Consider the following 27,692-nt stretch of genomic DNA (forward strand, 5'->3'; position numbering starts at 1 on the left):
GCCTGCCGATGCAGGAGACACGGGTTCGTGCCCCAGTCCGGGAAGATCCCACATGCCATGGAGCGGCTGGGCCCGTGAGCCATGGCCGCTGGGCCTGCGCGTCCGGAGCCTGTGCTCCGCAACGGGAGAGGCCACAACAGTGAGAGGCCCGCGTACCGCAAAAAAAAAAGAGGCCTGATATTTTCCAGTAGAGCAAGAGAACATTCTGCTCAAAAAAAAAAAAAAAAAAACCACAATGACATACACACTAAACAAAACCAAACCAAAACAAAAAAAACACACCACTTCAAAGTATATTTCTTAAAGAGTTGGCACCATGGAAAAGTTAGCTTTATCAAACACCCTGAGGTTTACTAATGGCTCGTTCTGATTTATAATTAATATCTGATACATGTGCTGGGTTTATCCTTATTCAAGTCAAGGCCGAGCTTCCAAATTTAATGAGCCACAGCTGGAGAGGTGCCTTGAGTATTACACAGTCACCAGGGCTCCTGTGAAAACAAGACCGTGGTCAAGTGTGACGAATTAAGAGCTTTTAAACACCGACTTCCGATGAGCCATATTTCACTGACTGCTTTTTTCACAGGACATCTTAGCTCTCTCTAATGGGGCCGAGCAAACACGCATCCATCAGCAGGAGAAAGGAGGGTTCAGCTTACATGCTCCAAGACTATTTGCCTCGTCTACGGTCTTATCCTCATGCACTCCCTAACACAGAAAATTAAACCATGTGCTTGAGGCTCCTATGGTGCTCTCAGCCAGGTACTAGTAGTTTGACAAAATAAGGAAATGGTCCCTGCCCTCAGGAGGCCTACGTATTGTTAATATATATATATATATATATGGTACTTTGTACCAGTGGGGATAAGATTGCTTTAAGTCTCACTCTGTATGTTTAAGACAGCTAATCAGTTAATTATTTTAAACTTTAGCATCCTCATTGGTAAAAGGGGAAGAGCATCTTTTCCTTGGTCAACCTGAAAACCTGTCAGACAATTAAATGAGGCTGGATAAGAAAAAATGTTGGAGGAGGGGTTGGACTTAAATGTTTTACTGTTTTACTACAGGAGGTGACCTCCTACAGGATGGAGACTAACCTATTTGAAATAAATGATGATAGCGGCAGAGCTGGGGCAGAGGGGTTTGGATATGATCCAGGATAAAGTAATCAAAGGTTCGTAAGCAAAGAAATGGTAAAGGACTTGACAAGTGGCAAAGGGGCCATAGTCTGGAGCCCGTGGTCCATCTGGATGCCCACTCACGGATCTGGAAATCCCAGGCCCCATGAAGCTGAATGATGGGCAGGGAAAGTTCCACGTCTCCCAAGTTCTTCTCTCCTTATCTGCTGGGGAGCCAGGGAATGCCCAGTGCTATGGCTAAAGTTCTGGGCAGGCACCCCTGGTGCCAACAGGTAAAGTCCTAAAAACCCCATGTCATTCCTCCCTCCTCTGTCATCCACATGGCTTTTCATCTCAGAAAACACCTACCTGCTTTGTCCTCTGGAAAACCATCCCCATACATCCAAACCAACCAATACGCCGTGAATAGGGGTCGTGAAAATAACTGCTTTTTTTTTTTTAATGTCCCAACCCTCTTGAAGCACCCTCTAAGTGCAATCGCACCCCTCCCCTCACTGATTTCAAAAGCATATAGCTTTAACAAGAAGATGTTGCCGTATTTTCTATTTCATATGAAATGATATATTAACAAGCACAAGATGAGGCAATAATAGCTCCTTAGAGCACATCAGCATTAGATCCTGGTTTTTTTTTTTTTGTTTTTTTTGTTTTTTTTTTTAGATCCTGGTTTTTAAGCAGTTTTATTGAGACATAATTTGTATACCATAAAATTCACCATTTTTAGGTGTATAAGTCATCAGTTTTTCAGTAAATTTAGAGTTATGCAAACACCACCACAATCCCATTTCAGAACATTTCCATCACCACAAAAAGGTCACTCATGCCCATTTGCAGTCAACCTTCTTTGCCACTCCTAGCCCCAGGAAACTACAAATCTACATCTGTCTCAACAGATTTGCGTTATCTAGACATTTCATGTAAACAGAATGATACCAACTAAGTTTTAAACTCTATAAGGGTAGGCAGTAATCAGAATGGACTGTGGAGCCAGACTGCCTCAGATCAATTCCCTGCTCTGTCATTTATCAATACTAGCTGTGTGACTTTGGATAAGTTATTCAGCTTATCTGTGCCTCAGTTATCTCATCAGCAAAATGGGGTAACAAGACTATTTATCTCTTGGGGTTGTGAGATTTAACTGTTACCATGTACCTGGCCCATTCTGACCTTACATATCATACTTCATCTGACTTTCAAAATTCCAGTGGAAGGAGGCAGAGCGGATATGAGTTTAATTTTACATACGGGAATCAGAGGTCAGGACGCGTGGCTAGTAAGTGGCAACGCCACCTTATGCTTCTCTATCTGCAACACTTCCAAAACTAACGCTAATTTGCCTCTTGGGTCCATCCTATTCCATCCTTTGTCTAGGGATGCTGCCGTTTTCCTAGGGATGACATGTTTCTACTTACCGAAGCTGGGACTGTAGCTTTCCGGCTTTGTTTATGAAATCTTCCCAAACTGGATAGCTCCCCTATAACAAAACAAAGCCATACGTCAGTAAGTCATGCTGTGATAGACATCTGATGAAGACATTGACAGCACACTCAATTCCAATTATACAGAAAACAGTATATGCTCTCTTCCTTTGCAGTCTACGACATGTTGCCCAGATTACTGTACATACAAGTGTATTGGCCCAGAAATGGGTTATGAATGTGCTCTGTCCCTGTGATCCTGTAAACACTACAGATACCAAGTGGAACAAGTTTGGCAGAATCTAAGCCATATATCGATGCATCACTTTTTGAGTCAACAGATGGGTGGGTCCAAATTCAAGATATGTAGACCATTTAAGGCTCTACCCTGAACCACCTGATCATGGCTCTGGCTCTTCTCACCCTTATCCCAGAAGGCAGGGAGGGGGGAACCAGAGTGACTGAGGCTCCTCTCCAGGAGAGGAGACTACTGGGAAGCATTATTAGACTAGCAGAATCTCGAGCTTGGGAAGTTACCTGAATACAGCTGCTTCAGCTGATGGCTTGAGCCCAGCACCTACATACAGCATGATTACAGGTGGTTCCCCAGCACATTGCAGCTGACAGGGAACTCATCACCCTCCACGGCAGCCTACCTACATCAGCCACCCTGTCCTTCAGGTCCACGCAGCCCTAGTTCTAACCTTCTAGGGATCCACAGAGTTAAGATCAATCCTGCTTCCACACACACATCTTTTCAAAGAACGGAGGATAGCAGCACATTCATCCACAGCTTTCCTTCTTTCAGCTCCCAGACGGAATTCTGTGTCTACACGGGCCCCTGCCTCACATCCCCATAGCATCTTGGGGACACTCCATCACATGTCTCTACTTTTCTTCTAAGTATGGTGCTCAGGCACAAACTCAAAACTGCAGGTGCAATTCTGATGGGGGCAAACTAGGGCGGGGGGCGGTTACAGCTGCAGGCTAGAATGTGAATGTTGCGAACCTTGACAAGGTAAAAATAACGTATGACACCTCTTGATTTTGTCATTAGGAGAGGGGATAGGAAAACTATAATGAAGTTAATCATCTCATCTTTTATTACAGAAGCCCCATCAAAATAGTCGAAAACTGAAACTGACCTAAAACAATGATTTCACCTTCCTAATGGTTTTAATAATCTTTTTCTCTTATCCTTAGGAGCACAGTTTCTCTACCTTGCCACTACTGACATTTTGAGCCAGATAATTCATTCTTTCTTTCTTTTGCTGGGGCGGGGGAGGGGTTCCTGTACATTGCAGGGTGCTTAGCAGGATTCCTGACCTCTATTCACCAGATGTCAGGAACATTCACAGATGCCACTGGATGTGACAAAATGTCTCCAGACACTGCCAGATGGCTCCTACAGGGCAAAGTCACCCCCAGTTAAGAACCACTGCCTTAGAAGAATGTCTGAGAAACTGATTTCTTCTAGTGAAGAAACAGTTATCTCAAGTTCTGCAATTTCTTCAGTATTACTTCACTTCGGTTTCAATTCTTCCATTCAGTGAAAGTAAAATTAAATATATTTTTATTTTGAAAATATCTTGCATAGAACATGTTAATAAAAGTGCCCATTTATACATTTCTCAAGCTATCAAGTCTGTCTGAAAATGTGCACAGAGACATCTGGAAAACCGTCTACCAAATATTATAATGGAATATTTCTGGGAGCTAAGATTTGGACCAATGTGTTGTTTCCTTGTTTGTACTTTCCTCCATGGCCATAGTTTTGTTTTGTTTTTTTAAATAAGGGTCATGTATCATTTTTATAAAAACAATGAAGTCATTACATTAAAAAAATTTAAGATCAAATTAGCATTTCTGGCAACAACAGCACCGTGAATTTACAATACACCCAAACCCTAAAGTCTGTTTCGTGCATGCTGCTAGATCACAACCATCAGTTCTGCATTTGGGCATTTGGGACCTGCTTGGCCCAACTGCAGGTGCTGGATTTATTCCTTCAAGCGGCAGTGTGCTCCCAACAGGACACTGAGCTGCACCAGGCCAGGGATGCTGTCTGGCTGGCTACTGGCAGCAGTCCTTTGGCAGCTACATCTGAGCTACTGACACCAACATCCATGCACAGGTCCTGTCATCATCTGCTAAACCACTTAGCCTCCATCCCATCTTTGTGCCCCAGGGGGTCTCTTCAACCCAAAAGCATAACTTTAGTTGTGTTGAATGAAACCTTGTGAGGGCTCAGGCTACCTTTCCAGGCCCATCAAGACACTGTGGGGAATCCCAAGTATAGCACCTAATTAATATACTTACCATTTTCTTATCAAGTCCTGGTATGAACATGCCTTCTACATCTACATCCAAGTAATTAAGGGTAAAGGCTGAGATCAGAGTCCTCTGGCTGGTCACTAGAGATCTCTGTCCAGATGGAAATCAGTTAAGCATCCTTAAGAGCACAAGAGTGCAACTAACCAATCACAGCCTCAGCCAGGCATCCCTTCCCTTTCTGGTCCACAAGACAGTATGAGAAGCTTTAGGAAAGGCCTGAGGATGTTCAGAGACACGGACCATCAACTTCTAGCCAAAGGAACCATCATCGCTCATCTGCACATAGGACACGAGAGCCAGGTCCTCCTCTCCCCAGCTGCAGCCACTCCCATCCACGGAACCCCTGGAGAAGGTCACTGAGATGATCCATAATATTTCTTAAGAAAAAGGTGAGGGGCTTCCCTGGTGGTTCAGTGGTTAAGAATCCGCCTGCCAATGCAGGGGACAGGGGTTCGAGCCCTGGTCCAGGAAGATCCCACACGCCGCGGAGCAACTAAGCCCGTGCGCTGCAACTACTGAGCCTGCGCTCTAGAGCCCGCGAGCCACAACTGCTGAAGCCTGCGTGCCCAGAGCCCGTGCTCCACAACGAGAAGCCACCACAACGAGAAGCCTGCACACCGCAACAAGAGAAAGCCTGCATGCAGCAACAAAGACCCACTGCAGCCAAAAATAAATAAATCAATTAAATTAAAAAAGAAAAAGGTGAGACACATTCACTGAAAACATGCCAGAATGGCCAAAGGCCTGCACAGGGAGCCCCAAATCCTGAGTTCTAGCCACAGCCCTGGCAGTAAATTATGGGGGGTAAGTCACTTGACCTCTCAGGCCAGTTTCTTATAATGATCAACAAAAAAAATGCATAATTCCACCCCTGTTATTGAACACTGACATCACGGAACACTGAAAGAATGTTGGGAAGGAATAAGGAACACAAACTCCAGGGGCCCATCTCCTGGCTAGAATCCTAGCTCTCCCGTCTGCCATGGGACATCGGGCAGGTCGTCCGACCTCTGCCTGGGTAAGTCACCACTGCCCAGGGCTGGTGTGAGGAAGAAATGAAGTCAGACATCTAAAGTGCTCAGAGCAGTGCCAGGCACTCAGTAAGTGTCCAATGACCTTTGACAGGATTGATCCAAGCGTCTGCAGGCTCCCAGGAATCTCCTTCGGGGTGCTGGGAGAGATGTTTAAAACTCTCAAGGTCAGATGGTCCACCCAGGCTGCGATCCCTCATTCTTAGTCCTAAGTACAGTTCGGACTGTGCATCTCACTATGAGTTCACCATAGTTAAAGCAGACACAGAGCATGGCAGTGGGACACACAGTGTCAGTCAATGTCTCTGCCGTTCCCAAGTACATGGCAGGTGGAGTACTTAAACCCCAGATGAATGTGCCTGAAAACAGCTGCTCAAACCACTTTAAAAACTACTTATCTGCCCCCACTGGGAGCCTCATTCCAGTCTTTACCAAATTAGCAACAAAAGGAGGGTCCCCGCTCCAGTTAGGGGGTACAGCACCCAGCTCTCTGCCTACGAACACCCACTCAGCCAGAAGAAGGCTGCCAACCGCAGCTCTCTCCCCACTTGATGATATTTGACAGTCTCTCAAAGAGTGTCAGGCCCACCTGTTTTAGGCAATATATAATTTAATGGATTCTTTTAAAAAAAAAAAAAAGAACTTCTAAGAACAGAAGACAAAAACCTCCTTGTTGAGAATTTTTTTTAAGTGTATAAATGTTATTAAAATTTAAAGGCAAGGTGATGTTGGGTTGTTTCAGATTTTTTTTTTAAAGTTTCTTTCAAGGAAAAACAAAAAGTTTCTACCCACCTGAAAGTTTTACTACAAAAATTCAAACGCTTGGAGGAAGTGAGGAAGGAGGGAGAAGGCACCCGTAGGAAGATAAAATGGTAATTGAGAGAAAAAGCGCTGGGTTGTTCTAGACGACAAGGCTGGGCAAAGGGGAGCAGACTCAAATTTCAGAAGAAATTTGCCAGTCGAGACACTGTGTACACTGAGAATCCTTTCAGAAAGCAAGTCCAACGTGGTCCTTAATTTTCTAATCTGCACCGCCCACCAAGAAGTCCCAGAAAGCTGTCCCCTGAGGCTATGTGTCTGGAGGGCTCTATTCACCATGCATCCCCAGAGCTATGAGAAAGCCTCAACACAGACCCCACTGCGGAGTTCACCAGAGAACATGGAAGGGTTTCACAGCTTTCCAGACATACCAAAGTCAACGAGCGCCTGGGCTCTGCCAAGTCCAAAGTCACAGGTGAAGGGAAACAGGCTCTCCTCCCTCTGGAACCCCCTGAATTTCTTTGGAGAGGCGGGCAGGGAGGTTGTAAAGCCCTGACAGTTTGTTGAGAATAGAACTCAGATCACACAGGGTTCTGGGAGAATGGAAGAGTTCCCCGTCAAAGCTGGTGTGTTTACAAGCACGTGGAGGGGCTTCCCTGGTGGCGCAGTGGTTGGTAGTCCGCCTGCCGATGCAGGGGACAAGGGTTCGTGCCCCGGTCCGGGAAGATCCCACATGCCGCGGAGCGGCTGGGCCCGTGAGCCATGGCCGCTGAGCCTGCGCGTCCGGAGCCTGTGCTCTGCAACGGGAGAGGCCACAACAGTGAGAGGCCCGCGTACCGCAAAAAACAACAACAACAACAACAAAAAAATCCAGCAAGCACGTGGAGGGCTCTCTGCATCTAGCTGCCTGACCGTCTCCACCTCCCTACAGGGAGAGAGATGGGGCTTCCCTGAAGACGGGCTCTAACTCTGCAGCCACCAGTCGGGGCGCCCACCACACAGCCCCTCCGAAGGCTGTTCTAACCTCCAGGGGGATTCAGCCATCTGGAAAACTCCTACTCGGCCGTCACCACCCAGCTCAAATGTCACCTTCTGCAGAGTATCCTGGGACCCATCTGCTTCCCTCATATCACGCAGTTGGCCGTCTCTGAGCCTGAGTCTCCCCCGCTGAACTGTGGGCTCGAGGACAGAAATATGGAGGGAGGAAGGAAAAGCATTTCCGATAAGAGGAACAAAGACAGGGAAGCAGAAACAGCACAAGTGGGCTCCTCCGAGGGACACCGGAGTGGCACATTTATGCTGGGAGAAGCAGGAGATGGAAGGATGGACAAGGGGACCATGGGCAGCCATCCAGGCCAAGATCCAGCGTTGAACTACAAACGGGGCCTTCATCCAGATGGCGAGTGACATAAATCCCAAACCAGCATGGTGACAAGAGAAGCTGGCTACCGCATCACATACCTGACGGCAGCCTGGTCCCTTGGGGAGTGGGGAGGAGAATGAAGTTATTCTCTTACTTCTGACGGAAAAAGACCATCTGATCTCCGTCGACTCCCCAAGAGTTTGGTGGCCACCTAAGCAAACATGCAAGTGGGCTGCCCTGCCTACCCTCAAGGTTGAGCTCCAAGAACACCCCCGAGTTCCTGTCCTCTCCTCTGCTTTCCCCGCAGCCAGACGGCTGGGCAGGCCACTTGCCTAACCCGAGTGCAGGGCTCAGCCAGGGGTCATGCTGACTGGGGGCTCTGTTTTGCTTTGCTTTGTTTTGTATTAAACAGAGGCCTGGGATGGCATCCCACACACGGCGCAGCAGAATAAACTGCGCGTAACTCATCAGCCCGGCTGGTTAACGATGTCCCATAAATAATGCAGCAACTGCCTCTCCCAGCCCCGCCGCTGTGACGGCAGAACCTCGGGGGACAGCTCAGGGAATCAGACACCAGTGCGGCCACTTGGGGAACAGAGAGGAGCCGGGAGCCTTGGTGAGAGAAGGGACCGTCTGAGAGGAGCCAGAGACTGGAGGGGACTCTCACGAGGAGGCAGAATTCGGCTCAGCTGAGAATGAAACAGGGACCAGCGGGGACAGGCTATAGGGAGTCGGGTTCCAGCTCAAAAGTTCCAGACAGAGGCTGGCTCACCAGTGGTCATGGCTGATGAGAATCCAAGTCTTGGATATACGACTGGACAGGTCCTCTCCCAAGCCCTTCTTTTCACCACGACAAGCATCACTGTCCCCACCATCATCATTAAGCATCACCATGTTCTAAACGGTTGCTAGATGCCCGATACATAGATCAGCATTTCTCCAATGTTAACTTTCATATCCATCACCTGGGGATCTTGCAAAAATGCAGGTTCTGATTCCCTTGGTCTGAGGTGGGGCCTGGATGTTGCACGTTTAATCTGAGTAAGGCCGAGGCTGCTGGTCCATAGACCACACACGGAGGAGCACAGCTTGATACACACACGTATCACATGTTCACAAAAACCCAGTGAGGCGGGTGCTCCTAATTATCTCACAGCTGAAGAAACCAAGGACCAGGAAGGTTGCATCCTAGTGGTCTAGGCTGAAACTTGATCCTAAATCTGCCTGACTTTGTGGCCCAAGCGCTGCCCTGATTCTGCTAAGTGCAAGCAGCAAGATGCACAGACCCAGCCTCCCGGTCCAGCCCCAGGGCTGCAGAAAGCCACTCAGTAGGCAGACTGGGTCCTGCTTTATACTGGGTTCAGTAGGAGCCCAGACAAAGTGAAGTGGAGACCAAGGGCTCCGAACACATAACCCCCGATTACAACCGCAAAGGCCCTGGACAAGCTGTAACGTCGACCTAGGAATGGTCAAGATTCTCAACCATGTGAAAAAAGAAAACACAAAACAAAGAAAAGTTCTTGGTGCAAAAAACGTCTGATAGAAATGCACAGGAAATGTTCAGTCACCACCATTAGCAGTGTGATTATGGATAATTCTGTGAAGTCTTCAGGTTTCCTGTGGATACTAGAACTGATCTGCTTCTCCCAGGAGGTTGGAGAGCCTGTCTGGAGCATCTCTATAGGCTGAGGCCACCACCCCTGCCACCGGGTCTCTCCCCAGGGTGGGTGTGAGGAACGCAGTCCATAACATCCCTCTCCTTCTTCTTCTAGGGACACCCCAGGCTTTAGGGAAACGAAAAGCAAAGCTTCAAGAGGAAGTTTCTGACCAAAGCAGGAGTGCCTCTGGACTCCATGCTTCTTGAAGCACAAGGCAGGAATGTGCAGCTTCCAGAAGTGGGTGCCTGTCACAGCTTTGTCCCCAAAGCCATCCTTCCCCACCCCATCCTACAAGATGAAGGGCTCCCAAGATCCTCTGATGAAAGGCGCTGCGTAAGCCCATCCATCATCAAAACCATTCCTGGGCTTTTATTTTCTGATTGGGGCTTGCCTAATCCACTAATTATCCCTGTCCATCAAGTGGATGGCAGCCACTCGGATAATCAGTGGTTGCCTCCTTGCACGCCCACCCTCACCCACCTACTCAAGCTCACCAGCAATAAATATGCCTGTGAAAAGGACCTTACGGCTCTGTGCACACTTCGTGGGCACTGCCACCTTCCACTAAACAGATTTCCCCTTCCACTGAACTCCACAAGCCCCAATTCCCAGCCGGGCTATTAGGAATGACACCTGGGTGGGTACCACGAAAAAGGGCCGTGTTTGTTACTTCTATAGTCATTGCCCTTTTTTAGTGTCTTTCCACTGAATGTCCTTCTCTTTGCCTGGATAGAGGGCCCTGATGGGCAGTCTAATCCAGTGTCTAAAAGGATCAGTGTGGTCTAGTGGGTTGAGTCAGGCTGCCCAACTTCAGATCTCCCCACTGGAGACCTAAGTGACTCAGTTATCCATTGCCGCTCTGTCTTCATCTGTAAATGATAGCCCCGGTAGTTCCCACCTCAAAGGATGTTAACGAGAGTAAGTGAAAGAATACGAGGGCATAGAAGGATGACTAGCACTTAGAAACTTAGAACTCCAGAAATGCCAGCAATTGCTATTTTAATGAGTCAACATACAAGGCCAGCCACCCTGACTGGGACATTTAATGAGCACCTACTATGCACAGGCACGGGGCGGGGGGTTGTTAAAACAGGCCAGAGTGTTGAGGAATGCTGCTGTGTAAGCCACCAATCCCAAAGCCTTCGGAGGGCGCCACACTCCAGATATAAAGCACTGGAAGGTGGGGTTGGTGCAAATTTCTGGAGGGGGGTGATTCCTCACCGAGGTCTTAAAAGGACAAAAGGGAATTTTCTGGGCCAAGAGGAAGGAAAGAAAGGACAGGAGGAAGCATTCCCTGCAGAAGAAAGAGAATTAGCAGAGGATAGGAAGTATAGAAGACTATGCTACATTCAGACATGAGAGTCATTCTGCTCACCTGGAACACATCCAGGGAAGGTGGGATCTGGGGGGCGGGGACGGGGTGGGAAGAGCAGGGAGATCCTTCCTACTCACTTCCTGAGCTGCAGAGGAGGCTCTTGGTGGCTCAGGGGGGCCCAAGAGCCACCCCCACTTCTACTTACTCATGGTACACTCCCAGCACGACCTCCCAGAGACTCACCACCGGGGAATGTCTGCTAAACCTGCAGATGCCTGAGCCCCGCCCCAGATCTGCACATCAGAATCTCTGGGGGTGGGACCCAGGGGTCTGCATTTAACACATTCCCCAGGGGACACTCATGCTCTGATGGCTAAAATCACATACAGATTTGAGAATTATCGCTCTAGATAAGATGCCACATCCCTCTGAAGTCTTGGATGCTGTGGTCTCAGCAATTTCTCAGTCCTGATGTTCAGACCTTGCTCCTTCAGAAGTAATCCCTGGTGATAAGCACTTGCACATGGGAATGTGAACTCATAAACATTTTCTGAAAGGCATCTGGCAATGGGTTTCAAGAGCCATGAAAGTATGTACCTTTAACCCAGGATAAATCCTTCTGGGGAAACCACCAGTGTAAATCAACGTGTAGCTACAAGGATATATTCACTGGAGTGCTGCTTATAATTAGTGAAAAACGGGACAAGCCTAATCACAAATCAGTATGTAACTGGCTCCCACCTCAGGGCCTTTGCACATGCTCTTCGCTTGCCTGGAACATTCATTATTTCTCTAATATCCACATACTTCATAAGCTGTTGCTCAAATGTCACCTTCTCTGTGAAGCCTTCCCTATTTAAAAACTGCCACACTGGGCCTGCTTTATTTTTTCCCATTGCACATATCCTTCTAAAATATAACACAATTGACTTATTCAGTTTGTCTGTCCCAGACCCCCACCCCCTCTCCACTAGAATGTAAGTTCCAAGAGGGCAGAGATCTGTGTCCATTTACTGCTGTGTCCCCAGCACCTAACACAGAACCTGGCACACGGCAGGTCCTCAAATGTGTGTCAACTAAATGAATTAACTACAAACAAACAAAACAATGGACCACCACACGGCCATTAAAACTGACCTGGCTTCTAATTACACGCACAGAAAGTGCAAGTAAAAAGCTAAGTGTTAAAAGAAACTTCTGGCAGGGCACAGGCCGCAAGAGCCTTCATCTAAAACGTGTGTCCATAACCCACTTTGTAATCAAGTGGTTATGGGTGACTTTTATTTTTTACTTGCCTGAGGTTTTAGTTTTCCTTTCATTAACTTTCTATTACTTACATAATCTTGAAGAAGTAATCCCTCATGAAATGCTCTCAAAACATTTGCTAATGCTTTATGCTAAATGTAGAGAAAAGCTCTCTCCTTGGTGATTTAATTAGGGTGTCCCTAATTAAGGCCAGCACAACATCAAAGAGGCCAGGTTCCAGGGGATCCTTGCTTCAGGTCTACTCCCGGTTGCAAGATGATCCCCGCCCCCAGCAGCAGCTCAGAGCCTCCCAGTGCCCGGACGCCAAGGGCCTGGCCATCAGCTCGCTACTCCTGGCCCTGCTCCCCGCTACTTGCTTCCTATTGGGGTGCTTCATCCAATTATCCAGGCCCCAGATCACATCCTGCTGGAGAGCTGGCTTTGAAGGTTCAGTAAACAATCACTTCAAAACAAAGAGGGACCATTAAACCAAACTCAAAGACTTCCTTAATGGCCTCCTCCTCAGCTGCCGGAGCTGCCGCCCGGGCTGGGGCAAGCCGGGCCTCAGAAGCGAAACTGAGGTCTCCCTGTGAGCTAATCTGGAAGCCTTTCCAGCCTCCTACTGCACACAGCCCCCTTTCCTGAGGTGCAATCGTGTGGGTTGCAGAGCCATTACTGGGGCGACCCTGACAGAGGGGGTTTCTCCAGCAAAACAAACATGTGTCATGTGGTTGTCACCTCGGACAGACTGTGTCAGACCCTTGGGAACCACACCCCGCCTGCCCCCCACATACTTTCCTCTGCTGACGAATCAGCGGCCCCCAGCTGAGTCCACCGCCCAACAACTTCATGTCGTTGGCGGGTCCAACTCCTCTTGAAATAAAGGGAGGCCTCCTGGGCCTCCTGAAGCAGCTCAGAGGACAGCCTAGATTTTTGTTGCTTTTTCTGGTTCATCCTGAGTCCTAAAGCTACAAGTAGAATGATCTTCAAAGTAACTGATAACATACACCCATTATGGACTCTGAAAAGGAAACCCTAAAATGCTGTGAGAGACAGCTCAGCACTGTGGATTAAGGGTACAGACTCCGGAGCCAGACTACCTGGGCTCAACTCCCAGTTGTACCTCTTGATAGTTGTAAGATGGGGGCAAATGGCTTAACTGTTCTGCACCTCAGTTTCCCCATCTGCAAAATGGGAATTATAGCAGTAATTCCCTCACTGTTAGATGGACTAGTATTGAATAACTACCTCATTGGGCTGTTGGGAGGATTAAGAGTCTTTGTAAAGCACTAGAATAGTGCCTGGTTGTACCATAAAAATGCTTGTTAAGTAAAATAAAACTCAGGTCTCAGCTTGGGGGTCACCTGTATCAAAAGCCTCCCCCTGATTCTGTCTTCCTACTCCAAATGAGAATCAGAGGCCTTCCCCAGGCCCCCCTCAAACTCTTGTGCTGACATCTATCATGGCACAGATCACACAGATTTCTAGTTACTTGTCTCTTCCTCCTCTAGACTAAACAATTTTCGGGCAAGGTCATAGGTGTATCTCTACCCCCCAGCAGTGCCTGGCACAGAGCAGTTGTCATATTCGTTGAGTATGTATACTGTGTCCTCTCAAATTATTTACACGCTGAAAGCTGAAAAGCATTTCACTCTTGTCTATTGCATTATCAAAGCGAAGATATAGGTTTCTTATATTTTCTGAAACATCTGAGTGTCGCTGTTAGCAGGGTACTCTGCTGGAAATTACTAGGTTGGCTCCGATAGATACATAAGAGAGTTTTATTCAGCATTCATTTTGTGCTAAGCCCTTTACATATATTTTCTCTTTTAATCCTCCACAACTTTAATAGAAGAGTATTACTCTACCCATTTTACAGGTAAGAAAACTAAGTGTCAAGGAACAAGAGTAACTTGCCCAGAGTAATAGAGCTAGGAAGTGGCAGAGCCAGGCTTCAAAGCCCAAGGGCAACCACTTAAGGTAGAATGTAGTAAGTACTAGGTAGAATCAACATGAACTTGGAAAAAATGCCCAAGGACATCTGACCTGGTAGGCAGATGAGGGTCCAGAAATGAGGTAACTTTCTGGTGAGGCCCTGAAGGATGAGAAAGATTTCGATAATGCCGAAAACGGCACAGAAGCTCTTCCAAGCGGGACAAACAGCAAGAAAGAGGAGCACAGGATGTGTTCAAAGAAGCCAGGGAATCCAGGCGGGGAGACACTGGGCACAGAGCAGGTCACTCTGCTGGGCCAAGTCCCAGGTGGCCCCCAAGGTCTGGCTAAGACAGGTGGGCCACATTCAGCAAGTAGGCAGGTAGGAAGAACCCAAATATGGCCAAGTCTCGGGAAGGGACAGAAGCCAGTACGAAGCTGCTGCTAAAAGGCAGACTAGAGGCAAATGAGGCCTTCTCTGGTAGTCACTCCGGAAAAAGAAGGGGCGACTCAAACAAGGTGAACAGAAAAAGATGGCCCTTATGAAGCAACTCAGTCTCCCCTTACACTGGTGTAAACATCTCTACAAGGTTTTTTTCTTTTACGCATTAAATTAAAGGCCCTGAGGACCTCCGCCAGGTACACAGCCCTTCCCTGCCTTTATATACAGACAGAGGGTTGGCAAACAGAGAAATGCCAATAGGCCCTGCTGAGCCAGATGAGGTTATAATGAACTCAGGAGTGATTTACTCAGCAAGAAAAAAAAAAACAACTCAACTTCTCCATTTCCTGCAACTTCACTGCAAGCTCTAAATACAGCTCAGTAAAGGGTGGGGTCATGTTTGCCCTAAGAAGTGGTGGAGATAATTACTGATTTCAAAACTTCAGAATACTTCATTCCCAAGTCTGCAAGACAGAAAACCAGCAGCTAACATCTGAGTGCATGTCTGTCAGGCACTGTGTGAAACCCTTTACAAGTACGATCTCATTTCAGAATCCCCCCCAACAACCCGATAAGATGGGTACTTTATGAGACCCATTTTACAGAAAAGGAAAATGAGGCTCAGAGAGATGAAGAAATTTGCCCACAGGATTTAAAACCAGACCTCTCTGACTCCAAGGTCAGCAATAGCTCCAGAATTTCTACAGGAGGGGTTTAGGGGCAGTGATGTGGCCAGGAGGAAACAGAATGTGGGCAGGAAGCCGTGTTGCCAGGCAAGCTCACTGTTTTTACTTAGGTGGTATGTTATAGATCTGCACTGTCCGATATGCAGCCACTAGTCACATATGACTGTTTAAACTTAAACAAATTACAAGTAAATAAAATTTAAAAATCAGTTCTTCGGTTGCACTAGCCACACGTCAAGTGCTCAAAAGTCACATGTGGCTAGTGGCTAATGTATCTGACAGTTTCCATGACTGTAGAAAATCATGCTGGACAGGACTATTACAGATGAACTAAAAACAGCCAAGGATTCTAAAGATACTTTTTCTGTTGTCATTTTCCAATGTGTTCACTTTAACGTTGTTTCACTATAAATTTATTCTTATTTTTAGTAACTGTAGTAAATACACATAAAATTTACCATCCTGAAGCCCAGCAGCGTTAAGCATATGCTCATTGCTGTGTGACCATGTAAAGATGCTTTTACTCAGACTTAGGCAAGATTGAGAAAACACGTTGAGGGTGCTTAAACTGTGTATAGCTGGGGGTGCTTTTAAAACTCCTCATGTCCAGGATGTACTCCAGAAGCACTGAATCAGACCCTCTGAGGAATTAGGGTCCAGGCATCAGTGTCTTATGGCTCCCGGGGAATCCAATGCGCTCATCCCTGTGACCACGCCCATTCTACCAAAATGGGCACACCTGCCCAGAACTGCCTCTTCCTCCTCCAGCAAGACCCCCTCCTCCGGGACCCTGGAGACCCCTGTCTGTGGGAGGTGGCAGGGAAGGGAGGCCCAGGCAAAACCTTCCGTCCACCAAACCCGTCATCCACCTCCAGGATTCGGGAGGCGGCGGGTGCTGACCAAGCTAATACTTTCACTACTGTCCAAATTCTTTGAGGGGAAGCAAATAAAAAGACACACAGCTCAAAAGGCACCCCACTGATCTTTTTTTCCACCCACTTAAACTAGACAGGAAAAGAAAAACCACTTAGAAACTATGACCAAGGTCATATATGCCAAGAAATCAGCACAGAAAGGAGGTTTTTTGGCAATTCCATCAACTTCCCCAAACACAATCTTGCAATGGCTCGACTGACTCAACCCAACTCGAGGGTGACCGGGAAATAATTAAATACGGAAAGCCCTTTTACAAGAGTGTTCCAGGGCTGGACATAATATGAGTTCAAGGCAAGGAGTTCTCTTTGAGGAGTAACTGAACTCAGGGTGAATTTATTTAATTCATATAATTAGGGGGACCGATGGGCATAGTCACCCAACCTTAGGGACCAATGGGCTCCCCAGACACATAAAGGCAGCCCTCTGGCCAGTCACGGAGAAGACTGCAGGTGCTTTGTATGGGGACAAGGACAGAAGCCAAGGATGGAGGTGACTTTCCTCTCTGCGCACCCAGGGGAAGGAGAGGAGAGGGGAAAGGCTGGTTGTCTGTCAGAGAAGATTGGTAAGTGGGAGAAGGAAGGAAGCCACAATATGTCGATACATCACAAATTAAACCATTTCCACAAAAGTGACAGCCAGATGGGAGCTGTGCACCACCCCCACCCCCAGAGTTCTCCCAGCATCTCAGCTCAGGCTCACACCTCCAGGCTGCAGGCACAGAAATGTGACCTTGATTCCTTCCTTGGGCCTCCTGCAAGACTCAGGCAAGTGAAATGCTGTGGAAATAAATCCACAGCCCCCTCTCTACCTTAGGCATGCTCTAAAGAGCTCCAGCTTTAAGGTCAAATAAACCAAGGTCTGAATGCCAGCCCACCTCACCACGGCATTAAACAAATTACCGACTCCAAGCCTCAGTGTTCTCATCTGTAAAGTGGGGATGATGGTGAGGATGACAGGAAATCCTGGCACCCAGTAGATTCTCACCGAGTCCCTTGCTGCCCCCTGTTCACTACATGCAATGATTACAGAGCACCTACCACGGACCAGGTGGCACCAAGAGCATCTTAAATTGGGAAGCAGCAGACGACACAGCCCCATGCCAAGGTCTTCCCTAGGTTAAGAGGTGGGAAACATTAATAATGGGTGGGCTGCTCTGGAATCTACGCCGGGTGGATTTTGGTTTTGCTTTTGGAGGGGGGCTGTGTGTGTGTGTGTGTGTGTGTGTGTGTGTGTGTGTGTTGCGTGTGCACACACGTGCGCGCGCACGACACACACTCAGATGCAACCTTCTGCATTCTCCAGCTCATTCGAGGGAGAACCTTGGCAGTCAAATACAATGGGCTTCCTCAATGCTCATCCAATTAATTTATTCCATTTGTCTCTCTGGTTTGCTACTTAATAAGGCGGAATCGGCAGTGCAATCTGCAATCTGAGTTAAACGGCTTCAGGCATCAGGCAGTTCCCTTTCAGGAGTCCCAAATGCGTATTGTCTGCTGTCCTAGGCAGCTGAATCTGTCCTTTGGCTTTTTTTTGGTTCAGGGAGAGGTATTTCTTTGTTTTTGCAAAGGTGTGGGTTTTGCAAAGGTGTGCGTTTTAGGGGAAAGTGTCCTGAAGGCAGTTCCAAGAAGTAATGGCAAACTCAAAATGATCTCATTTTTCCATACCCGATATAAACATCTAAATGGTCTTGGCTACAGAAGGATCTGGCCAGCTCTCGACTGTCCCTAGGAAGATGGAAAAAGCCTAGATGAAAATTATAGATAAAGCACCTAATGGATCAATAGTTTCGACCTTTTCACCCTCCAAGCATTTTAACAACCTCAAGTGAGCTGGCCAAATGGACAGGCATTGTTTTAACTTTTTCCTTTTCCCTCCCGCAAGAGGCAAAGAGTTCCGAGGCCAAGAGGTCAGCAGCAGAGTGTGGGTGGGACATACTTGTACTAAAAACTTGTTCACTGTTTCTCTGAAATTCAAATTTAACTGGGAATTCTGTACGTTGACTTGCTGATATCAAGCTCGGTGCTTGCAATGTCACTGATGCTCAATCAATACTGCAGGATTATGAGTTCATGCTACTCTCATAAAGAACTAAGTGATAGCTGAACCAGGCAAAATTCAAACTCAGCCTACCTTCCATGCAAACCGTGACTAAGAATGACCTTCTCTCTCCATCTGGGGCATTACCAACTAGGATCTCAGAACGTAAACGTTCACAGCATCAAACAACGATTTGGTTAAATATGACGTACAAGGGATTTTCCCCACAGAGACACTCAAGCCAAGACCAAAAAAAAATGACTTCTTCCCAAACCTCGACGACAAGATTTGCACCTAAAAGCCCCCAAAGATTGATCTACAGAGAATAGGCCCTAAATCTCTCAAAAGGCACCATTCTGGGCAGTTCCCTGCCGCTGGTTTTATGACATCTTCACTTCTCCTTCTTCTCCCACAGGCCTAAACTGAGGAAGCTGTAAAAGCCTGGACAAACACAGCCATTTGCTAAGAGAAAAGGCAACATGGGGCCCATCTGTACTTTACAAGGGCTTTGCTTGTCTACCTTTGTGTGTCACCGTTTACAGAGCAGCCCGCCTCCCTCAGAGCACCTGGCCACTGGCGGAGGCCTTGGCTGGGTTTTTGCTATCTTCCTAGAGAAAACACTTTTTTTTTTTTTTTTTGAAAAGTCAAAAGGAAGGCCTGCAGGGGCTGACGGATGTCCCTCCCCAGGCTGGACTACCAGCCCTTCCTTCATGACCGCCATATTGAACTGAACTGGACAAGCAACTCTCCAAGGGCAGCCCTTGTGGATCTCTGGTTCCTCACAGCCCAGCAAGAGGCCTTCCACACAGCAGGCCTTCAGTAAACACCGAGGAAGTGAACCTCTTGTCTGACAGACACCCCAGAGCCAAAGCAAAACAGCGGAGGTGAAAAACAACCCTGAAATCATTATCCAGGGCTGGATCCACTGCCCACATTCTTGATCTTGTGATAAGTAAGGAAAATATCATGACATGTCTTTGAACCACAAAAGATTTCCATGGAATTCAAGAAGTCCCTTAAGCAGGTCTAATTTTAGGTAGAACTTAGGAGAGAGGATACTGGTGGCAAACAGAGGTGGGGGGCAGTGGAGGAAAACTGAACAAGGCCCCTATTCTGCTCGGCACAGGTGCTGGTAACAGGACACCCCTGCCTCAAGTGAGACGTGGGGTGGAGAATTCAAGGTGTGCTTGGGTATTTTTTTCACCCCCAGTCACATTATACAACCCCGAACACACTCTCCAACCCAGTACAAAGTTCTCCCTGCATCAGGCCCAATGCAGCTCCTGACGTGCTGATTCTTGAGCGACAAGGCTGAGGAAAATATTTGATTTTAGCGTCCAACTATTTTTTTTAAACTAAGTTAGTTATTAAAAGAAGACAGACATCTACAGGCTGAGCTGCCCTCAAGTTTGGCCAGGGTCTCCTGGTCTTAAAAGCTCTCCAAATATCACTGAATTCTACATGCTGGTTCAATTACTTAACTAAAAAAATTTTAAAATACAAGTATCAAATCAGCATGTCGTACACCCGAAACTAATGTTATATATTCATTACAGCTCAAGTTTTAAAAAAGAAAAAGTAATGGCACAAATCTGCTGTTTGAAGCATTAGCCTGTCTTTCCCGGGACTTGAAGAGAAATTCCAAAAAGATTCCAGGATCTCCTTAACGCAGTCAACAGTGTTTAAACATCAGAAGTCAGTCATCTGGTCTTCCACAGTCACTTCCAAGCTACTGTCCCCTAAACAAACTGGCGATGGGCCCTTGCCTCCAGCCACATGAATCCCTAGTCTCCCCTTCCCTTTGGGACCAGCTCACTCCAGACAACCTGATTTATGCGGACGGCGGAAGGGCAGCCAGTAAGCGATTTTGCACACCACCATTCATTAGTGACCACCAAAGTAGGATGGAAGAAAGGAAAAAACCACAGGGTTTTCCCTCATCAAGGAACCAATAAGTTATTTAACAGCTGCTGCAGGATCCCAATGAAAGAAAAGTGAGGGTTTCTTCACTGCACCCGACCCCCTGAAAAGGATAAAACACACACCCTGACAGCCCAGGACTTAGCCAGATGAAAGATCGTTAGAAGAATGCACAAAGAATCCTCTCCAGTTTTTCCATGTCTTGAGGTTCTTTGGTTTGGGAAGATGGATGGTGCTAGGCCTGGAAATTACTCCATTTTTTGTTGTTTTCTTTTTTTTTTTTTTCTCCAAAGAGGAAATTGACTCCCTTCCTGTGCTGCTTTACATTTTGGAGAATCAAATGCTACTTTAAAAAAAAAAATTTTTCCTTACCCTCCCCCCCCCACTCCAACAACACTTCTGAGCAAATAACCTGAAAATGTTCTCAAGAGGGCATTCCAAATGGGTTTCCAACATTTACATGTGTCCTTCGTAGCAAACAGAAAGGGAACCAAAGGCGTCATAAACCTATCATGGGAGTTCAAGGAAGTGAAAAGGAGGATAAGCAGGTCCTTAGAAAGACAGCCCATTTCAGATATTAAAAATTGACTTTTGTTGCTGGTAACTCCATGCATAAGCATACTATACACTGCTTATCCTAAATGCCCAAATTTTAAAATTCCCTTTTAAAATGTCACTGCCATCTACTCCATGAAGAAGCCTTTTAAAAAGAAAACTCCACGAAAACACTGTCTTAGGCATAAACAATCTTGGAAATTAGACACCGCCCCTCTCTTTTTCCTTCTTATCTCTCTATTCCCCAAAAGTCTGAAATTCTGCAGACCCCAAGGCATGTTTTCATCTTTCACTCCACTTCGCTTTTAAAATCTCTGACTGCCAAAACAAAATAAACCCTTAAAATAAATGTCTTCCCAACAGGATGTTGAACAAACCCAACTCAATTCAAAGGGAAAGAACTCATGAACCACAAACTATAGATCCAGCACTAAAAGGGCATTAAATAAGTATTTTTAACTGGAATCCTGGGGAGGGAGAAGCATGCCACCTTAGCCCCCAGGCAGAAAGCGCTGCAGGACAGTCCCGGGATGGCAGGTAGAAAGCATTAGGGCCTACCTTCAAGTGAGTCACTTTCTGAAGGGCTTTGGGTTCAAACCTGTAAATTGGAAGAACTGAACCTAGATTCTGGATTAAGGAACAAAGAGCGAGGAAAAAACTCCAGATGTGAACACTGTGGGACTGCAGTGTGTCGATGGGTTAGGTCACAGGGTTCTTGTTACTACAGAGGGACTGGAAACATCCATTTCTCCCCTCCAAAAAAACACAAGCAGCTCTCCCAACCCATCTCGAGTTCTTCCCCTGGTGATCAGAATACACGTGTGCCTCAAACCAAATCCTGTTTGATTGTAAGGCCTACAGAATTTCAGTTAACAAGAAAGACCCCAGAGTCTACAGAGGGAACACCGAGCTTTGTCTCAAAAGAGCACTTCAATTATTCAATGTGGATTGGGGGCAAAGGAATGAAAGGGCTGCCTTTGAACAGGGAATAATCCATCTAATTCCAAGGGGCTGGATTAGAGGCATTCCTGGGCAAGCAGGGTCCCGCTGAAGATAAGGCTACACGGATGTCAATTTCTGACAAAAGGCACAGGCTCTGGATAAGGATTTCAAAATGGACAAGACCAGGACGGAGGCACCTGGGAAAAAGTTCACCCCGGGTGAGGTGGCAGTTGGTTCTAAGAGGGGGAAACAGGCCATGACAGCTGAGCATTCCTTCCCAAAGTCCATCTCCGAGGCCGAACCCTCTCCAAACCTTACACTTCAACAGACAAAAGCTCCCGCAGGCGCCGAGGCAGCGGCTGAAGAGGGGCTGTCCACACCCACTCGCTGCACAGCTTTCCAAACCTGCCCACTCGTTTTGGAAGCCGAGCTTTCAATTAAACACCACCTCCCCGGATCTGTTGAGGCAAACTGGGGCTGGGCTACAGCCAAAGAGAAGCTCCCTAAATACACATGAAAAAAAATCCCCCCACCGCCCCCAATTCCCACCTCCAGCCAGCTCGCTCGTATACATTTCCTTTGGATTAGTAACACAGGACCCTGGTCTATCTCTGTGCACAGAAAATCCACATCCAAGGATCAGGTTATCCCCAGTCCCACCCTTCGCAGGAAAATGCCAGGGTGTTGTTCCCCGCCCCCATCACACACACGCGCGCCCGCGCGCGGTCGGACATACACACTGAGTCTCCACCATCCTTCCAAGAGAAAACCTGGAGTCTGTTTGTGCTGGGTGGCTAGGTGATACAGTTGTTTAAGGTGCCCCAGTCTGGACCTCAGGCTGGGAGCCTCAGCCAGGGGAAGTGGGGTCCTCGCAAAACTGCTCTGGGAACTTCTTCTCCGCGCCCCGGAGGAGGGCCGAGGGGAGGCACGCACTCCTTCGCCAGCTTTGGAAGAGCCTAATTAATACCTAATTTGCTCAGATCTCCCCCAGGTGGACCTGAAAGCCAACAAGGGAGAGGGAGGTCCCTCCCAGTCTCTCGAGTCGGGGGGCTCCTTCCCACGGCTGGGAAGAGCCCCCGCCCTGTACCCCAGGGAATCAGGTGTCCGCCCAGGCATCCAGCCTCCGCGGGTCGCGGACGCTCCGTCCAGCGACAGACAATGGAAAACTTGGAGCCGGGGCCCTGGGCCCCCAGGGAAACGAGACGGTGCCGTCCCCTGGGACAATGAGCGGGGAGAGGTCAAGAGGCATCATATACCCCCAGAAAAGCCGCCCGCCCGGTGACCCAGCAGAGCCCGGAGCGGCGCCCCGGTGAGCAGGTGACACCCGGGCCGGAGCGCTGCCGCAAGTGGCCGGAGGCCACGGCGCAGGCAAGGGCCGGGCGGCTGGCCCAGGGCGGAGGCGAAACCCCGTGGCGAGGTCAGTGCGCGGCGGCCGCCGCCGCAGCCGCGCCCCCAGCGTCCTACCTTCATGTCGCTGATGATGGTCTGGAAGAGGCCTCCGAGCGCGCTGCATTCCTTCTCAATCACAGCCTCCATTTTCCCGGCGTCGTCAGGGACAGGACACACACTCGGGGCTGCCTGGACTATGAGCGGGGCCGAGGATCTCTCACCCCGGGAGGAATTTCAGCCTCAGAGCGACCCACCGCCGACTCGCAGCCTCTTCTCCACAGAGGGCGAATGCCCGAGAATCGAATGTTCTCTGCCCAAAATAAGAATAATAATTTAAAAAGCCAAACCGTTCTGTAGGGCGCCTACATGCAGCGCTCAGCTCCTGGCCTTAAAAATGCCCAGAGAAGACTGACAATCAGGCCACCACTGGTGCCGACGACAGAAACGGCAAAGCCCATCTTGAAGCAGCGAAAACCACCCGCTGACCCAGGGCCAGCGCCATTTAAAAATGCAAGATTTTCTAATTTAATAAATGTTTTTGAAATTAAACAAACAAACAAAAAAACTCCCAACAGCAGAGCGGGTCTGCTCGCGGAGCCCGGATCTGTTGCTCACAGCCGCGGCCGCCGCCTCCTTTTCAGTCCTGCGCGACCGGCCCCAGCGCTCGCTCCTGCTCGGCTCCCGGGGACGTTCGCGGGGACGCACGCGCGCTCGCGGCCGTGCGTCCGCCGCGGAGGCACGGGGAGGGCGCGCGCCCGGGGCCGTGAGGCCGCCGCACGCGGGCGGGGCAGGGAGCGCGTGCCCGTGCCCGCGAGGCGCGTGGGGCGCCGGCTGCAGAGAGGAGCAGGCAGGCGCGCGGGCGGTGCGGGGAGGATCCAACCCCCGCGCGAGCCTCCTCCGCGAGCACCACCCCCATCCCTTGGCCGCGGGTCGCTGAGCCGAGAGGGCGTGTCAGCACGCGGCTAGGCGAGCGCCCACCCCACAATGGCTGCGAGCGCCCAGCGCGGAGGGTGCAGCCGCCGACCCCCGGGACTTGCACGGTGGCACGCTTAGCGCAGTACCTCGCAACTAGGGAGCAGTCGGTAGGGCGGGAAAACTACCGCTGCTGCTGCTGCTGCCGCTACTACTGCAGGCTTCTGAGAAGAGGCCGCTTCTCTGATATCAGGACTGCAGCGCCGAGTCACGATTGCAAACAGCCAAATACGTAATTAAGGAGAGTTCGGCGACGTATCCCGCAGCGGGATCCGAGTTCAATAAAGTTGCAGGATGCTGGGAAAGTCGATTGATTTTGCCCTTGCGAAATAAGTGGCATTAGAGCTTCCGTGTACTGTTCGTCAGTTTATGGAGATGGCTGACTGCCCGTGACTTGGACGGTTGTTTTTCAGGCGCGCTGAGGGCATCGGGTGGTGGTGTCACTACAGAGAGCCCTGTTGGGAGGTTTAACCTGAAAATAGCACAAATGGGCCCAGGTTGATTTTGAGGCTGGTGGTTTATTTTCCCAGCTCCACCGCCTAACTGCACAGCCGGGTCTCATTTAGATCAACATCAAATAGGCAAGGAGGAGGGGAATCAAATGAGCAGCTTTTTTAAAGACCTTAAAACGTAAGCCCCCAACTCTGGGCTGTTCCTTTGACCAGGTTCTGTGCTAGTGTCTCCTTATTCTGATGAGACTCGGAGGAGTGAGACCCAGTTCTCAAGAATTTTCCAGCCACTGGCTGCCTGGAACTAATCCAAATCCACCAGATAAAGTACAACAAGCTGGTCCTGGTTTTACTTCTTGCTGCTAGACCACAAGAAGTGCTAATCTTCTCCCAAAGCTCATTGCGCTTATGTCCCAGACCCATCTTGAAACAACTTCCCAAACACAGGGTGCAGACGACTTAGCTTCACAGCATGTGGTTTTAGAACAAAAGAAAAAGCTTAGGTATTTAGGGTCTGCGACCCAATAAATCCCTGGTACACTGCTACCACCCCCAAATCCAATGCAATCTAGAGCTGTTAAAACAAGTACAGACCAAGGAGGTATAGTGTACACTGTGATGCTGGCTTACTTTGTATGACCCTTTAAAAAGGACATTGAAAAACCAGCACCTGTTTGGGGACCAGCTGACCCTTTGAAGCACAAAGCAGGACAAAAGGGAAATAGCTGGGGGTAGTAACAAAAGAAACCAAGTGCAAAAGGCTGTATAGACTCGTATCAGACTCCGCAATAGGAAAAGGTTTGGCTTTGAAAACTGCATGAACCAAAGAGATGCATGTAGGTAAATATCACAGCTGTGGAAGATTATTTTCCCCTGGGCCACTCTGCCCCACTCTTAACCACAACCCACCTCTCCATCCCTCTTCTCCAAATCATGAAGAGCGTTACTTCTGGAATTAACTGTTCCCTTGGGCAACCCTGCTGCTCATTTGGATGCATAAGCCTCGTCTTCACCTTGCCAGTAACAGTGCTTGACACACAGTTTGCTCTTAATCATGATCATTATTATGATTTTAATACTCTCGGTATTATAGTGATCAGGATCACTGCTTGTAGAGCCAAATGCCTGGGTTCAAACCCCAGTTTAAAACCCACTAACGGTATGGCCCATACTAAGTGGGCCTCAGTTTCTTCATCTCTAAATGGGGATAAAGATAGCATCTACCTCATAGGGTTGTTGTGAGTTTTCCCTGCACTAATATAGATAAAGCACTTATACCAGTTCCTGGCCTATAGTAAAAAGCACTCAATAAATCTCATCAACAGAAATAGATTCATTGCAGCACCATTCACAATAGCCAAGATGTGGGAACAACCTACATATCCATGGCAGATGAATGGATAAAGAAGATGTGGTCTATACATACAATGATGTATCAGCCTTAAAAAAGAAGGAAATCCTGTGGTATAGAACAACATGGATGAATCTTGAGGACATTATGCTAAGTGAAATGAGCCAGTCACAGGACAGATACTGCACGATTCCACTTATAGGAAGTATTTAAAATAGTCAAGCTCACAGAATCAGAGAGAGTAGAATGGTGGTCGCCAGGAGCTGGGGGTGAGCGGATAGGGGAATTTCTAATCAGCGGTCATGAAGTCTTAATTACACAAGATGAACAAGTTCTAGAGATCCGCTGTACAACATTGTGCTTATAATTAACAATGCCATATTGCATACTTTAAAATTTGTCAAGAGGTTAGGTCCAATGTTGTGTTCTTATCACAATGAAATAAAAATTTTTAAAAGATGTAGGGACCAGGTCAAGGTTCATTCCAGCCCTGGTCCTAGAACGCATGACACAAGCCTATAATTTTGGCATGCTGTCCCGCTGACATTGCTAAGGGCCTACTATATACAGTCTAGGTGTTTTATCTGTATTATATCTAATCCTCCCCACAGTCTTGAGAAGGAGGTTGTCATCCTAGCCTTCATTTTACTGTTGGAAAGTGACAGGCAGAACTCTAACTCTGTTTTTCTGACTCCCATGCCGGAGGTGTCCCTTCTACCCAATCTCCAACCCTCCTGGGATAGGGGCCCCATGCCTTAGCCCAAAGATGCTGTGTCCTGCTTTCCTGCCACATGCCTGCGTTTAGATGCCCCGAACCCCCAACCCTAGCAATGTTTGCCAAAGCCCACCTCTCTTGCCTCCTTATTCTTTGGCTTCACACTGGCCTCGGGCCTGAGAGGCAGGCCCTTCTCTTTCATGAGTAAGTGAAGCGTCCAAAACCACCTTGAGGGGGAGTCTGGGAGTGTTCCATGAGGCAGGAAAGGCCTAGAGGTGGGATGACACTTGGCGTTTTTAACAAAGTGAGTCTGGTGAATGGAGGGATTTTGAGCAGAAAAATGACAAGGTCAGATTTACAGCCCCTACGTTACATTCTTTCCCCATGTTTGAGCATCTCTCTAACTTTTCCTCCTTTCGAAACACCCAGCACTCACTGGGCAGACATTAAGATTCGATTAACAGGGACTTCCCTGGTAGCGCAGTGGTTAAGAATCTGCCTACCAATGCAGGGTACACGGGTTCGAGCCCTGGTCCGGGAAGATCTCACATGCTGCAGAGCAACTAAGCCCGGGCGCCACAAATACTGAGCCTGCGCTCTAGAGCCCACGAGCCACAACTACTGAGACTGAGTGCCACAACTCCTGAAGCCCATGAGCCACAACTACTGAAGCCCGCATGCCTAGAGCCCGTGCTCCGCAACAAGAGGAGCCACCGCAATGAGAAGCCCGCGCACCGCAACAATGAGTAGCCCCTGCTCCCCGCAACTAGAGAAAGCCCACACGCAGCAACCGAGACCCAATGCAGCCAAAAATAATTAAATAAATTTAAAAAGGAAAAAAAAAAAGATTTGATTAACATGCAATTCTTCCCAGGAGTATTTGCTTTGTTTTTTAATAGCTCTTAGGTGGAGGAACCCAAAGTAATGAATCTTTACTAAAGGAATTTCAACTCCCATGATCTTGGGAAGGAGAGTTTGGGAGGCAATGAAACCTTCCCGAAGCAGCTCCCATCACCCTCCTTGTGGACAGTAGATCAGGATGCCCACCACCATCTCCCAGCCCTGTGACCTTGGGGAGGCTATTTGATCTCTAGAGCCAGCCTC

At 48.2% G+C, this 27,692-nt stretch overlaps 1 protein-coding gene across 7 annotated transcripts in view; it reads right to left on the minus strand.

The window, feature by feature from the left end:
• Positions 1 to 24,307, minus strand: part of MTSS1 (MTSS I-BAR domain containing 1) — a 165,232-nt gene extending 140,925 nt beyond the window's left edge. For 2 of the 7 annotated variants that reach the window (XM_073794728.1, XM_019932021.3), the window contains exons 1-2: positions 23,177 to 23,867; positions 2,552 to 2,613 (exon numbers count right to left, since the gene is read on the minus strand). In XM_073794728.1, the coding sequence (XP_073650829.1) occupies positions 2,552 to 2,613; positions 23,177 to 23,248 (134 nt within the window). In that variant the 5' untranslated portion in view covers positions 23,249 to 23,867. Of the gene's footprint in view, positions 1 to 2,551; positions 2,614 to 23,176; positions 23,868 to 24,162 lie in introns of those variants that run through there. The other 5 variants (XM_033842717.2, XM_073794729.1, XM_073794726.1 and 2 more) reach the window with 4 other exon arrangements.
• Between the last annotated feature and the right edge of the window lie 3,385 nt (positions 24,308 to 27,692).

The sequence above is a fragment of the Tursiops truncatus genome, chromosome 17 (genome assembly GCF_011762595.2).
Source record: "Tursiops truncatus isolate mTurTru1 chromosome 17, mTurTru1.mat.Y, whole genome shotgun sequence".
Classification (NCBI taxonomy): Eukaryota; Metazoa; Chordata; class Mammalia; order Artiodactyla; family Delphinidae; genus Tursiops; species Tursiops truncatus.